This window comes from Artemia franciscana, chromosome 10 (genome assembly GCF_032884065.1).
Source record: "Artemia franciscana chromosome 10, ASM3288406v1, whole genome shotgun sequence".
Taxonomy (NCBI): Eukaryota; Metazoa; Arthropoda; class Branchiopoda; order Anostraca; family Artemiidae; genus Artemia; species Artemia franciscana.
Window position 1 is genome coordinate 17,756,970 of NC_088872.1, and position 12,056 is coordinate 17,769,025.

The 12,056-nt window shown below is 34.2% G+C and overlaps 1 protein-coding gene across 6 annotated transcripts in view; it reads left to right on the forward strand.

Annotated features, from left to right (window-relative positions):
- LOC136031861 (zinc finger HIT domain-containing protein 2-like) overlaps positions 1-12,056 on the forward strand; it is a 36,144-nt gene that overhangs the window by 7,244 nt on the left and 16,844 nt on the right. For all 6 annotated transcript variants that reach the window (XM_065711783.1, XM_065711785.1, XM_065711786.1 and 3 more), the window contains exons 3-4: positions 7,598-7,781; positions 10,743-10,845. In XM_065711783.1, coding sequence (XP_065567855.1) covers positions 7,598-7,781; positions 10,743-10,845 — 287 coding nt within the window. The remainder of the gene's footprint in view (positions 1-7,597; positions 7,782-10,742; positions 10,846-12,056) is intronic.

The window sequence follows — 12,056 nt, forward strand, 5'->3', positions numbered from 1 at the left end:
ATGACTCAATTGACTATTTGCTTTCTAGTAATGACATTGTGTGCCTGCGGAAGCATCTGCTATGTTCTTCTTCCGTTAATTTCCTAAAACGAAGCAAAGATCATTTTATTTTGTGGTGAGTGCTCGACGTACACGTGGTTGCTCTTCTGGTGATCTTGCATGTATAGTAAATAAAAAACTGTTCCATTTATCTCCGGTACAGTATTTTTCAAATAGACATTTTTTTGGCTGTCAGGCTAGGCAATACTGTACTTATAAACTGTTCTTTGCCATTTAACAAAAATACAATGTTAACCCTGAATGCCTATGCGAAAGCTTGCACACTGCTGGAGAAGTTACTCAAGGACGTTATTTCAAACGGTCTACAGGGGGTTGTTTTGGAGGATATGAATATTGATTTAAATGCAATTTCCCCACGTTCGGAGATCAGTCAATCAATCAATCAAACAATATTTATTAATTCAAATTAAAAATATACAAAAACAATATTATGCCCCAACAGAGAGCAGAGCTCGTAAGGCTGGGGTAGTACAAATGCATAAAAAAAAAAAAAAAACTCAACGTCTCGTCATACTAATAATTCCAAAAAGAGAAAAAAAACTAAGACAAAAAAAAACATACAAGGTAGGAGATCATAGAGGAGGCCACCCCAGCGTGAGAACACCACAGCAAAATACATACTAAAATCTATTATTAATCAATCCCGACATCCAGGCAAAGAACTATTTTTGAAATATGTTTTTTCAAAGAAAATCGACTTGTGAAACTTCGGGACATTTCTACTAAGTTAAGCTTATTTACAATATGAGGAATCTGGTATCTGACTAAAAATCTAGCTCTTTCTGATTTGATTGGCGGAAAGCGATACTTCTTGGAGCGGATGCAGTGGGCAGGAGAAGTGGGAGTCCCAATTATACCCAAATCGTGGAAATAATTTGCTGAGGATTGGATATCATAATACCACATTGCTGTATGCACGTCCTTCAATTGTTTGAGATTAAGTATATTGAGAAAAATATATAAAGTTTGGGTTTCTGACAGATTTTTAAGTCTCGCAGGGCGATGAACAAAAGCACCCAGAATTCTAATTGCCTTGTTTTGAATTATCTGAAGAGGTTGCAGATGGACCAAAAATGTGTTGAGATAAACTATGGGGCAATAATTAAGATATGATTCAATTAGAGAATGGTATAAAATTTTAAGGATGGAGAAAGGGAACACCTGTTTCAATCTATTTCATTTTTATCTTATAGAGTCGATTTTTTTCCTTGATAGATTTTAAAAGCGATAAACTTATCCAAGGTTTTTTGGGTGAGTTTCTTTTCCGGTATGTAGCTCTAAATGGGCAATGAAGATTCAGTTTTTCGTTCAGAATTCGATAAATACATCCAAGGATGTATTTTTGTAACTTCACTCCAATCTATATCGCTAAGACTAGGTTTCAGTTCATTCATATTTACTTTCGAAAAATTTCTCCTTTTCATAGGGTTTTCTTTATTGGCTATCTTTTGCGCTCTGAAGTCAGACATTAAAATACAATGATCAGACGTATCTTCCATAACCACGAATGTAGCCTCACATGGATAAGGTGCAAAAATGTTATCAATCAGAGAAAAAGATGAATTTGTAATTCGTGTCGGAATAAAACATACTGGGCTCATACCATATGAAAGGTTACATTGTAAAAACTGAAGGACATGTCGGTCAATCCTTTGCAGGCTTGATGGGAGGCATCCCATTAAGTCAATATTGAAGTCACCAAGGGTAAAAGATGGCATTCGAAGATTTGATATCACGCTTAACCTATTTTCAAATTTGTTAATAAAGTCTGCCATGCTAGATGGGGGAGGACGATAAATTACAGCAATTAAATTTTTTTCATTATTTGGTAAGAAACATTCAACAATACAGCTTTCAAAAACCATCTCAGTATTCAGATATAGAAATTCTTCTCTCAGTCGCGCTGGAATATAATCTTAACTAGCATTGCTAAACCACCTTGCTTTTTTTATTTCTGCTTACGTGAAAGAATTGGAAATCGCTAATAATAATTTTATTTGCCGAGTTTTCATCTAAAAATGTTTCACAAACCCCAAGAATATCCGTGCCCGATTCAAACAAACATGTACGTGTTACACGTAAAAAGGTTACACGTACGTGCATCACACCGGGTCGACATCAAATATTGGTCATTGTGTATTAAGTGCATGCCTTGTTTCTTCTGTGGTTCATGTTGACGAAGGTTACTGTAACATTGCCAGCCTTCCCATTTCTTTGACACTTTCTTTGCCTTCAGTTCCTCATGTTAATGCCCCAAAGATGAAAAAATGGTTCGAAAAATCAAATTGGGAAAAGGCAAATTGGAGCTTTTTTAAAAACAACGCTTGTTTCCTTTTGTCTACTGTGCGTGTGCCCTACCACTTTTTGCAACTTAGCACCCCTTGCCCAAATAAAAAACTTGATTTGAATATTTACTATTTAAAAATAATTTCTTGTTTGAAATAAGCGGAAGGTGTGGCAGTGCCTCTTGATCGATGTCGCATTAATACTCGGCAACCAGTGCGGAATATTCACCCAGAGCTTAAACCTATAAAAAACAAAGCGAAGTTTTGGCTTCGAATTTGGGTAGCGTGTGGCAGACCTCCTTCGGAAAAAGTGTTTGATATTAAGCAGTCAACAAATATTGCTTATAAAAAGCATCTCAGAAAAACCCGTCTTAGTGGGAAAAATTTCCCTAAGAATAAGAAAGATTGGAAAAATGTTTCAAATAGTTCCAAGTTTGATGAATATTACTCATTGTAATATTTCTTCGTCTCGATGGCTGTCTCACTACTCCCAAATTTTCTTGAAGTTAAATCTTTCTGCGGATTCGGTGTATAGTAAGCTACTAAACATTTGTTTACCTCGTAACCTATCACAGCGGCATGTCTTACTTGTTTCGTATGACCTTATCATTAAGTCAGTGAAGTGGCCGAAATAAAAATCATATGATATAGAAGGTGTTTCTGTTAAAAATATTCGGCCTGATTCCAAAGAACTGATGTTTTATTTGCAGTTATTATTTCATATGTGTTTGGTTTGTTCCATAGTTCCAGACAGTTTCCTCTCTGGAACTGTTACATCAATATTGAAATGTGAAATGGATGCTTCTGCTTGTTCTTCTTACCGCCTCATTACAGTCACGTGTACGCTAAGCAAGATTTTGGAATATGTTTTACTTCCGTCAATCAATGAGAGCGCATTTTATGGAGAAAATCAGTTTAGGTTCAAGCAAGGAATAAGCTGTGCATACGCCCACAGGGTACTCGTGAATGTTCTACGTCAAGCCTCTCAACGAAATGAGCAAGTTCATTTTTGTTCGTTAGATATTTCTAAGGCGTTCGAAAGTATTGTTCATAGTCAAGCCTTGTATTCTCTTTTTGTAAATGGTGTAAATATTTCTATTATCTTTGCTCTGAGATATTGGTACAGTCATGCACACTTGTGTTTAAAACTAAATGGGACTCTCGTGCAAGAAAATATTGCAGTCCATTGTGGTGTACGTCAAGGCGGAGTGTTGTCACCTTATATTATCAAGATGTGTATTGCTTGGGTTTTTGCCAAGATCTCTCGGACATATTTTATGTAGTTTACTGACGTGTCATATATTGCTTACGCAGATGATATTCTCCTTATCAGTAGATGCAAATCTTCCCTGTCCCGTACAATTCAAAGGGTTAAAAAAGGTTTCCTTGATATTGAACTAAATCTAAATATTGAAAAATGCGAGTATATTTGTTTTAACAGTACCTCGCCAAATACCCTTCTTCAAATTGAAAATACATCCATTCCCTCTGTCGAAAATTTCGGTGGCTTAGTTTGACAATTTGTAAAAATATTTTGTCCTTCTGCCAGTCTGCAATATTTGAAGTTTGTAAAAAGGTCAGATTTGGACACTCTAAGATTGTGTCAAATCGGTCTAAGTATAATCGAAAGGTTCTGGTTTCTTTGTATTCATTTTTTTGTGATCACTCTGTACATTATCTTTCTGGGACCTTCATTCTACTGAAAAAGAGTGACTTAAACTACTTAGATGTTACTATAAATAATGTAAATACCTGCTTTATCTACCTCTATCGTATCAAAATCGGAGAGTAATCCGAAGATACAAAGCTCCTGATATAACTGCAAAACTACAGGAAATCATGATAAGTTATCAGCACAAGCATATCGACGGCTTACCCCATATCAGGGGCTCATCCATTTGTTCTGTTGACCTTTTTTCTTGTTGATTTTGTTGTATTTATGTGTTGTTTTCTTTTCTTGTGTTGTTTTTTTTTCTGTTGTTTATTTCTGTTTTATCTCTTTTTACTCCGCTATCCTCACATTGTTTTGTGCATTGGGTTATAAATAAATAAGTTATTATTATTCTCAGATTTCGAGCTTTAAAATCTTAACCATTGTCTACAGAGAGTTAATTGTTTAGTGTGAGTAATCAACAATCAATCTAAAAAAAAGATCAGAAGCAAGAAATCTTTTCTACAATAGTTGAACATCAAATTGGAGAGAGGGCACTTACTCCCCCTAGATTAAAAAACCTATTTGGCATTTCCATTGAAAATATAAAACTGACCCTCCCTTCTATATCTTGCAAAGCAAACATTCCCCCCCCCTCCCTGACATTTTCATGAGTTGATACCACTACAGTTTAATCTAGAAACCCGTAAAAAAATAGCTGTGTATTTACTGTATACCAGTTCAAACCAAAGAGCACAAGAAACTTATGAGAATATTAGCGCAAACCTGGTTATAAGAGTGAAACTGGTATTAGTGTTGCCATCTACCAGTAGGATTTCCAGCAGTTAAAGATTTGGGATAAGTTAAAGAAAGCACAATTTTGTCCCCAATTGACCTATTAGCATAAAATCAACTTGCTTACTTAGCTTGCAAAATGTTTGAAAGCTGACAATGAACTACTTTGTGCAAATTTGATGTTGACTCTACGTAATTCTTGAAAACAAAAATTATTGATTAAGTATGGCTTACAAAGAGATATTCGGGTTTAATCTTATAACATTACAAATTAGCTGTATCATTGATGCAAGTTTCTTTGTAATTTTCACTTTTTTATAATAAAGTCGATGGAAGCTGCACAATCAAGAGTGCTAGTAGTTATTAGTAAACAAGAAAAGACCTCTTATATGTTTCTCATTGTCTTTGGTTCACGAAAGACTGACTTCACATTTAGCCCCCCCTCCTATATATATATATATATATATATATATATATATATATATATATATATATATATATATATATATATATCAAGTTACGTTACCTGATATAGTTTATTTTTAACAATAGATTTAGAACCTTTTATCTGTTAGATTGTAAAATAAACTTGGTTTGCTGCATATCTCTATCACTAGAGATTTCAGTACAAAATTCTGTTCCGGAATCTAGATTCCGGAGCCAGAATAACATTTAAGGGTTTTTAAAAGTATGATTTCTAATTACAAGACCAAAGTTTTTGGAAGTTTTGAATATTCTTCGAAGTTTTGCAATATCATTTATGCGTTGTTCTAACCCTCAATTTTCCCCAGACTTTAGTATATTTCGTAAATTGTGTATTCGGTTCATATTTCTTAATATTTTGAATTTTTAGGGGATTTTGGCTTAAGCTTAAAACTGTCGACCGCTCATGCAGCGATATTGGAAGTACTCATTTTATAAAACTTGGACCTTTTAGAAGCTAATCTGGTTAAGTCATTTCTTTAGATTTTAGCTTCAGAGCCATTAGTTTAATCAATACAGTCATGATTTGTGCAGTAGCTCTTTTCCTATTAACTTTGTGCGCAAAGTATTATTCCCCCCCAAAAAAAACTGTTTTGCCTTTAGATACTAAACAATTTTCGGAAGGTGACTTGACTAAGTCTATTCTAAAAAGCACCGAATGATATGTATCCCACCAAAGTTAAAACCAGAAAATTTGACATTTTTCTACCCAACTATTTTGTATATTCTAATTTCAGTGGCAGCTGGGGTCCTGTCCTACCTGATGTCAAACAATAAATGGACGTAGATTATTTTTTTATGTAAAATTGAGAAGAAAAATAAATAAAAGCAAAAAAAAAACCGAAAGTGGTGTTTATTAGTTGTTGTTGTTTTTTTTGTTTCTTTTAAGTTTTTTCGTGCCTAGAACGTTTGACTTTCGCTGTTTCATTCATTAAAATTAGTGTAACATTATTTTCCTATAGAATTTTCCTTTTTTTTTACTAACTTAGATAATATGTGAACTTGGATAATAAATGACATGTAGAATGTATTTTCAAGTTTTGGTTTCGAAATTGGAAGCTTAATTTCATTTTTAAAATTTTTCTCTTCCTTGAGCAATAATCCGACTTTTAATCGTTATAGGGTAACTGCTTCCAATATTGACATATATGAGCAGATTTAATTCTTTTCCAGTTAATTTAGGAGTCATTATTGAAAAAAAGAGTCACATAAAGACGCTATTAAAATTTTAAATATTAATTTTAAATTAATTTTAATATTATTTTAATATTTAATATTTTAATATTAATTTAAAAATATTAAAATTTTATTTTTAAAATTTTTCTCTTCCTTGAGCAATAATCCGACTTTTAATCGTTATAGGGTAACTGCTTCCAATATTGACATATATGAGCAGATTTAATTCTTTTCCAGTTAATTTAGGAGTCAGTATTGTAAAAAAGAGTCACATAAAGACGCTATTAAAAGTGCTTCCCGTTGTATTGACCTCTAGGCACTTAACAGTTCAACAAGTTTGTAATTGTGGTTTAGATTAATTAAATATCATATTTTTCGGGATGAATGTCCTATGCAATGTATAAAGGCTTGAGGCCTGCACTGTATATTCCTCTCAAGTGCCATGATTTTTACGATTGACCTCTGTTTTTCGATGGTTTTTATTTAATGTGCCTGTTGTTGTAGTTTTGAAAAATATATTTGTGGCTGATGATTTGAGTTAAAAGCCAGATGTATTTTACTCTGAAGTTTTATAAATTACGAATCTCCAAGTATCATTGTTTTTAATAGTGTCACAAAATAATTTTCGTATGCATGGAATGTCCGAGATTCCTTACAGCTGGAGTTGAGTTGTATGACCATGCCTTGATTTAGAAAAAGGTTGAAAAAAGCCAATGATACTTTTTTTTATATATTTTGATTGATTTTTTTTCATCTACTCCTTAATGATGATTTTTCTTGTATCCTTCCCCGTTTGTCAACTTGTAACGGTAAATGCTGTTAGTGTTTCAAGTGACATAACGAGAAGAAAAGTGAGAGACCAATCTATTCTTCCACCTTCCCCACCGATCTGTAGACCTACTAGACATCAAAACAAACTTAAATCTGCCAAGTGCCATACAAACAGATTTTCATTCTCCTCTGTATACTGTTTTATTAGTTCATATAACTAGTGACCCTTTTTTGCGTTTATTTATGATTTTAAAAGTAGTAAAAAAAAAAGTTTGTTGGGTTTGCTAAAGTTTGCAAAAAAAAAAATTCTTTTTAATAAAAGAACACGAATACCTAGTTCTGGATCTGGCAAAATAACCTAAATCTTTTATTTTAGATTCAGATGAGGAAAACGAAGAGGTTGATGACCTTGAGAAAAGATTTGCTGAAATTGATGTTGCCAGCACAGACAAACTTTGGAGTTTGTTAAACGATGAAGAAAAGACTGAATTTCAAAAACTTGTCGCTAGTGGCAAAGCTATCGAAATGGTCCCACAATGGAAACCATGGTGGAACTTTCGGTATGCGCTGCTTCTTATTGAATAGAATGGTTTTATTTATACAAGCAATCATAGTTTAGAGAAAAAATTCCAACTAAAGGGCGCTAGTACTTACAACGAAAATAAGAAAAAAGAAAAAAGAAAAAACACGTGACTATAGCTTATTAAATACTAGCATGTAAAAAAGGAACGAACAAATTGACGAAACGGTTTGTTCTTTGAGTAGGTAATTCCAGTCTCACTTTTCCTTTACAATGTCTTACACGATGCTACCAACTTAAAAGTTAGTCCTTGCGCAAATACTAAATAAAAAAAAAATAAGTTTTTTTAACTGAAAGTAAGGAGCGATATTAAAATTTAAAACGAAGAGAAATTACTCCGAATATAAAAGGGGCTGTTCCCTCCTCAACGCCCCGCTCTTTACGCTAAAGTTTGACTCTTTCTCTCAACTCTACTTTTTAAAACAATAAAAAACTTTGGTGTAAAGAGTGGGGTGCTGAGGAGGGAACAGCTCCTTTTATATACGGAGTAATTTCTGTTCGTTTTAAGTTTTGATATCGCTCCTTATTTTCAGTTGAAAAAAACTTGTTTTTTTTTATTTAATCTCTGAACGTTTTTAAATTAAGGCAGTTTTGATTTTGGCTCTCCGCACATGAATAATTAAAACGAAATTTGCATATTAATTTATTTTTATGGCTAAATGGCTTTCTCATAGTTTTGATTGGACGATTTTGAGAAAAAAAGAGCGGGGGAGTAGGCATAGTTACCCTCCAATTTTTTGGTTATTTAAAAAAGCAACTAGAACTTTTAATTTTTTACGGACCTTTTTATTAGTAAAAATATACGTAACTTACGAATTAGCTTACGTAACGAACTTCCATATTCGTATGTTTTTAATACGTATATGAGGGGGTTCACCACCTCGTCAATACCTCGCTCTTTACATTAAAGCTTAAATTTTGTCCCAATTCCTTAAGAATGACCCCTGAATAACAAAGGCCGTAGAATAAATAATTGAAATTAATAAAGCTACTTTAGAGTAAATAGCGAGGTATTGAGTGGAGATGAACCCCTCATACGCGTAATAATTTCTGTTCCAGTTAAGTTTTAATGCTGCTCCTTAATTTCAGTTTAAAAAACTTTTCATATTTATTTTTTCATTGTTCTTTAAAAAATGCTAAAAAATCCTGCGCCCCCTTCATGGAAATTTTCTTCCCCCATGACAAATTCCTCCATGGAAAGATCCCCGCGCATAACCCCATCGCCTCAACCCCTCCCCCTACCAAAAAAATCCCCCTGAAAGCGTCTGTACGCTTCCCAATAACCATTACTATGTGTAAACACTGGTCAAAGTTTGTAACTTGCAGCCCCTCCCACGGGGACTGTGGAGGAGTAAGTCGTCCCCAAGACATAGTTATTAGGTTTTTCGACTATGCTGAATAAAATGGCTCAGAATTATGATCCGGTGACTTTGGGAAAAAATGAGCCTGGGAGGGGGCCTAGGTGCCCTCCAATTTTTGTTGGTCATTTAAAAAGGGCACTAGAACTTTTCATTTTCGTTAGAATGAGCCCTCACACGACATTCTAGCACCAATGGGTCGATACGATCACCCCTGGGGAAAAAAACAAACAAACAAATAAACACGCATCCGTGATCTGTCTTGTGGCAAAAAATGTAAAATTCCACATTTTTGTAGATAGATGCTTGAAACTTCTACTGTAGGGTTCTCTGATACGCTGAATCTGATGGTGATTTTTGTTAAGATGCAATGACTTTTAAGGGGTGTTTCCCCCTATTTTCTAAAATAAGGCAAATTTTCTCAGGCTCGTAACTTTTGATGGGCAAGTCTAAACTTAACAAAACTTATGTATTTAAAACTGCATCAAAATGTGATTCTTTTGATGTGACTATTGTTATAAAAATTCCGTTTTTTAGAGTTTCGGTTACTATTGAGCCGGGTCGCTTCTTACTTCAGTTCGTTACCACGAACTGTTTGATTTTCCAAATCTTAGTAATCGAGTGCTGTAAAAGATATCAGTTCTAAAAAGTAGTATTTTTTTTTTATTATTTGTCCAAGTGTTATTCATTGAAAGTTTATTCAAGATGCTCTAAGTTTAGCATAGTCCATCTTCCAAAGAAATACAGATTAGGAACTTGCAATGCCTTTCATAATTTGCATGAACCATGAACTTTTTACCAACACGCAAATTATGACACGTTGGCATGGCTCCTGTGGCTATAGAAAGAGTGTAGAGTTGTTATCGGTTTCTATCTAGGTCTGCTTCGTGTTTTTTACATATTTACTATAACTTGAATCTGTCAATAAAAGCACTTGTCTTTATTACTTTTTGGTTTAGAGAACAGACTATATTGAGGGCATTTTTGACGTAGACACTTTGCACTGTGTTCTAGAATTATTAGTGTTTTAGTTGTTTTGTTTGTCTATTGTTTGTGTTTTTTGTAGATGATTAAAATTCGTAGAGGACAAAAAGTAATGGCCCGATACGGTAACGGTGAACTGAAGAGGGGTCCAAGGATACATGGGTGGCTATAAAGGTCTTACGCTGATATATGGTAAACCATATATTGTAGACTTAATTAGGGCCAGCGGCTGTCCTCAGTCTTTTGACAACTGAATATTCCAACTCTTTGCTTTTAGGAACTCTAAGGCAGAAAATTATACTGCTGGGATACTTTATTGTCTCGTGCTTTATTATTATTATTATATCAATAAACTTGCAAATAAATGATAATATACTTTTTCTGTATGATAGCTTTTGTAAAAAAACCTTACTCAGTACAACATGTTGTATTGGAGTTCCATGATGAATAGCTTATGGGACTGTTTGATTACCGGCCTCAATGAGAGGAAAGGGTAAGTATGCTAATAGTCTTTGTTATTTTTAGTTGTAGGGGTATATGTCTTTTCAGAAATCTTTCATGTCTATTTTTATCTTGTGTTGTTTACATCTTTTTTCTAGATCGAAGTCAAAAGTTCTGGAAAGTGAAGAAGCTTTCAAAGATGAATTGAAGAAAAATGGTTGTCCTGAGATCTGCACTACTAAAAAACTTAGTGAAATAATCGTAAGTTCAGACAAAAATATGGTAATACACATACGCACAAAGAGGAAATCCTTTTCCGTACAGTGATGACAGTGGCCAAGCATTGTTCTGAAGTATGGGTGCTATGGGGTTGTTTTGGGTACCCAACTGACTGACTGTATGTCAAACAGTAGCCTACGTGAAAAGTGTGGTCCAATACCGGTTTCTAGGGCTATAATGAAAGAAAGGTTGAGATGGCTAGGCCACGATCTGCGGATGAAAGATGACATTTTGCCGCAAATTTTCCTTTTTGGCCAACCGTCTGGAGCAACACGGAAAGCAGGTCGTCCTCGTCTGGGTTGGGAGGATGTCCTAAATAAAGATTTAAAGGAAATGGTAACTTCTTAGGAGGGTGTAAAGAGGGAGGCTTTGAATAGATTGAGATTGAGGAGGAGCCTGCGTAGCTTTGTTAGCCTCAGGCGGCTTAGTGCTGCATTGACTCATTAGTAGTAGTTGTAGTTTTAGTACCGCTGTTCTAAGGGGTCTTCCTCCTTGAGAGATATTTTGGATGTCTAGGTCTAAAAATGTAATTTAAATATTCTCTAATAGCTCCTCTTCCTATGATTTTAACTGAGTCCACCTGTAGCTAAAGTAGTTAACGTCCACATTCTCAGTTGTAGAAAGAGTAGTCTCAATGTTTGACAGTCACTAAAGCAAATACCAATCTTTTATGCCATACTTAATCCCAAAGCAAGACATATGTAATGTATATTGCTCTATTCAACTGGCACATAGATGGAATGGAGTAAGCGATATAGCTGAAATATGTATATCAGCGAGAGCATATTGGCATATATAAAAAAAACTCTTGTTGCATGATCCTTTGCTCTGACATGTAAATTGGCTAAGGAATTTTAACAGGTAATATTCGGAACCAAAGAATATTCAATAATACACAATTATTTTTTTCTGGAAATAAAGAGGTAAACCTTTTATTTTTTGTGTCTATCGGTGAGTAAAATACGTTCAGTTACGGTTGTACAACAGTCAAGGCTAATATCCTCTCATAATCCGAAATGGATTATTATGATAATATAGGTATTAAATTAAAGATTGAGAAGAGTGGCTTTTAACTAACTAAAAAATTAGCTGAGGTACGTGTATGAAACTATCAAAAATAGAACTGCAGCCGAAATTATAGTCGAGATAGGTATTTTTGAGCTCCTATTTTCACTTTTTTCCTAGTTGTAGTA